Below are 7,142 nucleotides of genomic sequence, written 5' to 3' on the forward strand. Positions count from 1 at the left end.
TCTTAACGTGTTTTTAATTCGGTGGTGGACAATTACCATTGAATTTAAAACTATCAAACTCTAATTTTTAAAAGTTTTAAAGCGTAAATTCTTATCCATCGCGATGTTGACGTTTTCCAAACATATAGTGGATTCTAACTTTACATATGGATGTTGAATCCGGATTATGCAACTGGTACAAGAATTGTACTACAACTCCACTAATTGAGATAACAACTTCAAGGATAGGGTAGCACGAGCTTATGTCGTGGTATGGGCCAAGAGGAACACAAAATCGAGATGGAGAACATACCCACCACAAAAGTTGAGTTGGAATCAAACAAATAAAGTAGTGTATAGACACATAATCTAAGAGTTAGCTTCAATCATCTCCAATTTCAGTTAGTTTTCAAAGATAGAAAGAGGGTCCAAAGTCACTTTTATTCTCTTCATATTGATTTTACGCAAGAGCTAACATAATTTATAGTACAAAATACTGTTTTCTAAAAAGATAACGCTATTGTCCTGTCTATTTCATAGTTACTCCTTTATGTTGAAATAAATTGATAAATAAATACATTTATAAATTTATTGATGGTCTAATCCAATCAAGTATTAATGGGTTGCACTCTAATCGGGAGTTTCTTCTTCATCTTAACAGTTGGAAAGTATACTATTTCATCCCTTTCAGCAACCCAACTGCATTGTAGAAACCAATCACATGTAAATCATGACGCATCATGAAAAAACAAAAAATTAAAGTGTAGCTATTAATTATATTACCTATAAGTGGTAACAAGATGGTGAAGGAAAATAGAGAGCTCTAGTCTGGAAAGCTCTAACCCAGGACATAGTCTATGTCCACTCCCAAATGGAGTAAAGCAGTTGCTACTAGCCACAACTCCAATTTTCTGCAAGCATAGAACATTGTATATATAATTCTGTTGTAATTATGTGATCCTTATATAAAAATGAACATTAGACATAACCTATATTGGTCTTACACAAACACCAGCCACACAACATTAACACATAAACACGGATAATAATTTAAGAAAATAAAAGTTATTTAATATGATCACATGCGTCAGTGTCTTGTTGGTCTTAAACACTGACACAAGTCAGAAACTAGACTTACTTACAATATATGATGTATAAGTGCTACATAAAGTAAAGCTCTACAAAATTAATTACCTCCCATCTCCATGGGTCAAACTTAAAAGGGTTTTCATAGTTCTTTTCATCCAAGTGAACAGAAGTAAGAGATGCCATAACACTCCAGTCCTTTGGAATTAGGTATCCTGCATTCATTCATATGCAGAAAAGTTAAACTGCATTAGTATTTTATTTGTATGCATCAAAGCCAAAAACAACTTCCTCTTGTGATTTGTGAATAATTAAACCACCACCTTTAATTTCTACATCTTTGACTGCTTTCCTCCAAATGCCATTGACAATATTGGCCATTCTAAGAGTTTCACTAATGACCTTTTAGAAAGCAGATGAACGAGAGATCAATTAACATAATGCTAATTACATTTTTATAAAAAAACAGCTGATTTAGTATATATATGAAGGCTAACATTGAAGACTCACATTTTGAGTAAATGGTAGTGACATGTAATCTGTCCATGTATAATCATATGAGGAATCCATCTTTTTCTTCTTCAATTCCATGTTCTCCTCCTAATAAAATAAATAAATATATCAGATTACCAGATATAAAGGATTTAAACTCTACAGGAAAAGTGTCTCTATTTAGTTTGATGGAATCACTAGAAATTTGTAAAGAAGGTGTCTAACTTATTTTGAAAGGAAACATGCAGTAAGTTCTTGTACCAACCAAAGCAACTCTTTCCTATTTGGTCCTAAAACCAAACACTTGGTGGGCCCACACCACACAGGACCATTCTTTTTTCTTGGAGCCCAAACCTAATGTTGGATTCTAACTACCAACCGTTACCGTTCCGTGCGGTAAGTTAAACACAAACTGACTCAACCACTCTCATCAATTTCTGTCGGTATCATAACAAACTTTTTTACATAATAATAATAATAATAATTGTGTTTTGAAATGGACAAAAAAACATGTGTATGTGAGCTGATTATGTCAATGTTTATACAATTTAAAACAATTTCAATAATTAGAAATTGATAACATAATGTTTAAAATGTGAGAGTTTAATGAGTAAATAAAATTAGTTGAAAGTGAAAGATAATAAATTGGTGAATATGTACCATAAGTTTGGATAGAGCGAGGGGGGAGTCAGAGAGGAATTTGAGGGACAAGGTCATGGCCGTAGGAAGGGTCTCTTCACCTGGGATAATCATCTCAATGATGTTTTGGCTTATCATTTCTATCACCAGGCTTGAACTTGAGTGGGAGAATTCACCCTTATCCCTTAAGAGTAAATCCACCACATCATTCACTGCACCATTATTATTATTCATCATTACATTCCTTCTCTCCTCCACTATCCTCCTCACCATCTTCATCATCCTTTCCTTAGCCTGCACAATATATTCACACATAATTACATGCTTTAATCACAAACTATAACTAATAGATTAAAAACCATAAATGCTAATAAATGTGTTGAGAGAATTTTTTTTTGAATAAAGCGAGAATTTGTTAATTAAGGAATAAATAAGAGTAATTTTTATTAGAAATATATTTTTCAAAGCTTTAAATATATTTTTAATTTTGATAAAAATATTCAAGGGTTTCTATTTGGAGTCTCCAAATTTTTTTGACGATTTATTCTTTACAAGGGTTTCTATTAATTAAATAAAAAAGTTTAATGGGCAACAACATAAATAGTTTACATAGATAATTCATCTCCTATTTTGTCATGTCATGCCGAAATATAGAATTTTTATTGAATGTTAATGTAAAATTAAAAAATTAGAGGACTAAAACTATTTTTACGATTTCTTTTAAAATTAAAAATATTTAATAGAAGTTTTTTTTGGGTGCAACTATTGAATAGAAGGCTAATTAGTATTACTGGTTAACAATTAAGACCTTAATTTAAATTATAATAAGCATGGCTATAAATAGTACTGCTCTAAAATCATATATAAACAAAACATATATTTAAAAAGTAAAAATATCTTATCTAAATTTTTAACCAGCTACATCAACTTTTCAATTATAACTTTTATTTATATTTCATTGGAATATTTGCCAAATATTCATAAAGAGTATATATACTAAAAATATATTTAGTTTGTGTGACCTTCAAGGATTTGTATAGCCTTGTTCCTGGAAACTTGATGGGTAAGCAAATCAAGCCTTTGATGAATTCTCCAAATTCTCTTTTCAACAACTCCAAATCTTCACCAGGACCAACGCTCATCAAAACTTTAATCAAAATAGTAAATGTAATCTGGCATGTAATGTAATAAAAATTTGTTATATAAAGAATCATTTGATTAATTAAGTGATAAAAAAATTGTGAGAAATTAATTAAAAAGAAGAGAGAAACCTTTTTGACTTCATCTTGAATGTATATTGTTTTGTGGGTCCAAGAAGCTAAACATTGTTTGACAGAGTGTTCAATATCTGAAGTGATTCGAGCTTTGAGTTGTGGAGATTTAAGAAAGCATGCAATGAGTGAATGCATTTTCTTATGAATGTTTCCGTTCATTTGGAGTATAGAGTGTTCTCCCATTAATTCTCTAATTGATTTTGGATATGCAGGTACAAAAATGTTCCCTTGATTCTGAAGAATCACTTTGTTCACTTCTGGATCTGTTGACACTATCACACTGCTTCCTAAAATGCTTGTCTTAAACACATTCCCGTAACTGCATTTACATATAAAATTATCTTAAAATTTTAGTAATTTAGAGTTCGGTCCAAATATAAAGAAAGTTTGATTAAAAATTGTTTTAGTTATAATTTAAATTTGACTTATATTAAACACTTGACTTCAATATAAAAAAATATTTCCCTATTTTTTCTTTTCAAATGCTTGCTTATGATGGCAATGATGATCACATCACATGGATACTAATATTATTATTCGTTAACACACAATCCAAGGGGAGATTTACTCTAGCTGCAAAAAGGTTTTCTCATGTGACAAATGACAATAGTGCAATTTAAATCTTAGCAAATAAAAAAGAAGGGGATTTTAAAAAAGAATTTGAGGTGTGTGGATTTATGTCTTGTTAGATTAGATACTACTACTACTAACAGTTTACTTAGTGATAAAGATATATTTAAGGGTAGCTTCTACTTCTATATAGTTTTTTTTTTATTGGGGTTATGTTTTTCTTCCTTTTTAAATCAAAAAATGTTAGAGGAGGTCGAGTTTGATTAATTTTGCCTAAATCTCTAACTATAAAATTATTGTAGTTTATTTTTATTATGATACAAGTTTCTGGTTACTAATTATAAATAATTGATTTATTTGTAAAACAAATTATTTCAAAATAAATAATCTTTTCAATTTTTAATGTATTTTTTTAATTGTACTATTTAGTTAACATTATTTGCATAATTATTAATGCAATATCTACTAATATATATTTATGATATTGATAATGTACCTATATCTTATTAACAAGATTAATTTGATATAAATAGTATTTTATCTTTTATTAGTATATCTTTATTAATATGTGTGAAATAGTATATTTTTTTTATTAGTATATTTTTATTAATGTGTTAAATGATAAAATAATTCAATTATACTAAACCAGATGGAGTATATATAGCTTAATCTAGCAATTAAATTGCTATCACGCGTGTCTTAGTTAATTAATTTTCATAACATAATATATATGTATGTGCATGTGCATGTGATAATAAATTAAGATTCGCATTTCACTATTGTAAATTGACAATTGCGCTAGCTAGCTCCTCAATGATGTAACAGTGTCAAAAGGAAAAGTGTTGGATAGCATGCATGTCATCATTGACCTGGCCTCATGGAGAAATGAAATTAAGGATGAAAAAGGCAATAATAATTAATCAAAAAAAACATATAACAATCAAAATCATTTATGTGTGGCAGATGGAATAAGTTATAGTTTTAAATTGTGATCCACAATCATAATTGCAGTCACAATAATATAGATTTTGAATTGAACAGGAAAAAAAAAATATATGTCTAAAAAAACAACGTGTAATATTATTTTAATATATCTATCTTGTTTTTTAGATAAATAAACAATTTCATTATATTTTATTCACAACTCTCTCTTATTTTTTATCTGAATTTAATAAATAAAAATTAATAATAATAAAAATAATTATAATTAAAAAATAAAATATATTAAATTAAAGATAAATAATACATTAAAATTAATGCAGTTGAATAGATGTGCCAAAATAAACAATTTAAATGAAATTATTAAAATAATTTAATTTATTCAACGGTATTTTTTTTCAATGTAATTTATTTAATTAATAATATTTTGTTTTTCTAAATATTATAATTATTTTTAATTTATTAAACTAATTAATAAAATGAGAAAAAAAATTTAAATCAATACATGGTGGCATCAAGGAAATGCAGACATGATGCATTTTAGTTATTTTAAAAAAAAAAACAAAGAGGATATTCTAATAAAAAAAATATTGAATAATAAGAAGGATGAAATAAAAGAAAATGAAGGTTTGATAAGTACTTACATAGACTTGCGGTTTTCCATGAAGGAGAGAGGACGAGAAGTGTAGCCAGAAGCAATGAAGTCAAGAGTCTCTCCAAGTAAAGGCCAACCTGAATTCCCTTTTGGAACTTTCATATTTCTCTTACTATTCTCATTCTTCTCTTTCACAAACCACCAACTCATCAACAACACAATTATTCCCATCAGATAAACACAGTAGTAACACTCCATATTTTCAAAATGACTCTTAATTAAAGGTGCAAACTTCAGCCTCGATCTGTATATATACCTTCTGTTTTATTGTATGATCATCAGTGTTTCTGTTTGTTTGGAAGAGTGAAAGAGAAAGAATAGATCAGAAGAGAAGAATATATAAAGAGATCACAGAAACAAATACTTAAATCTTTTAATATGTATAATATATAGTCAAATATCCAATTAGGAATAAATCAACTTCCCTTTCGAGACCGATCTAGTTATTATATATATATATATATATACACTCCCTCCTCCTCCTTCTTTTCCTCTTTTTCTTTACTTTTCTTTATATAATAAGAATTTAATTTATATCCACCTTTCATTAACAAATGTTTTTTTATTTTATTTTAAATTATCATTTAATTATAACTATTAATTAAATTATTAAAGATATTTGACTTTTAATATAATTGTTTTTAAGATGTGTTCCATAAATAATTGTATTATGGTGATGTAATAAAATTTATTCCAACATTCAATCACAATTATATTCATATAATAATTCCTTTTTAAATGAGATTATGTAAGCTGATTAAACGTCATTGAGGAGCTAGCACAATACAATGTAATGAAAACAATTACCTACACACTATATAATAATAAAAATTCTAAATTATATGAGTCAATTTGACATATATTGTACATTTAATCTTCAAATTGATAGTTAAATAAGTTTTTTTATTTTATTTTATTTTAATTTTTTATATCATTTATATAATTATAATAATTAAATATTATTTACCAAAAATAGTCTGCAAAATAAAATTTATTTATTTATTTAATTTTTGTTACTCATAATAGTTAATATTGAATATTTTTACAATAAAATATTTAAAATTTAATATAATGTTTATAAATAATAAAATAATACTTTTTTCTTATAAAATAATATTTCATAAAATACAAAAGTCAAAAAAAAGTTTTTTCATTTATAAAATTAATGGTTAATTTATTAATTTTTTAAATAAATATATCAAAACTATACAATTTATGAATGTACCATAAAAGTCCTCTGTAATTAAAATAATTATGTAAGTGTAGTGCTTACAAACCATTGTACTTCGATTATATTCCATAAAATTTAATGTCTATATACCACTTTTACCCTATCACTTTAATCTTGACTTAAAAAAGCCTATCATTTTAATTTAATTTGTTGACACATAATCAAGGAAATTTTATTACATTTATTTAAAAAAAAATTATTTCCACTATTCTCTCTACCAACTTTCTTACTTTTTCTAACACTACAATTATTTTCTTTTTCTAACACTTCATGATGT

General features: G+C 26.7%; 1 protein-coding gene across 1 annotated transcript; it reads right to left on the reverse strand.

The window, feature by feature from the left end:
- Nucleotides 1–401: 401 nt before the first annotated feature.
- Nucleotides 402–6,094, reverse strand: LOC101488381 (3-epi-6-deoxocathasterone 23-monooxygenase CYP90C1). Its single transcript, XM_004512030.4, has 9 exons — nt 5,624–6,094; nt 3,468–3,789; nt 3,219–3,368; nt 2,218–2,490; nt 1,576–1,665; nt 1,389–1,467; nt 1,174–1,280; nt 763–890; nt 402–678 (listed from the first exon to the last, which is right to left on the reverse strand). Exons 1-9 carry the CDS (start codon nt 5,830–5,832, stop codon nt 588–590), a joined length of 1,449 nt encoding a protein of 482 aa, XP_004512087.1. The 5' UTR covers nt 5,833–6,094; the 3' UTR covers nt 402–587.
- Nucleotides 6,095–7,142: the final 1,048 nt, after the last annotated feature.

This window comes from Cicer arietinum, chromosome 8 (assembly GCF_000331145.2).
Source record: "Cicer arietinum cultivar CDC Frontier isolate Library 1 chromosome 8, Cicar.CDCFrontier_v2.0, whole genome shotgun sequence".
Taxonomy (NCBI): domain Eukaryota; kingdom Viridiplantae; phylum Streptophyta; class Magnoliopsida; order Fabales; family Fabaceae; genus Cicer; species Cicer arietinum.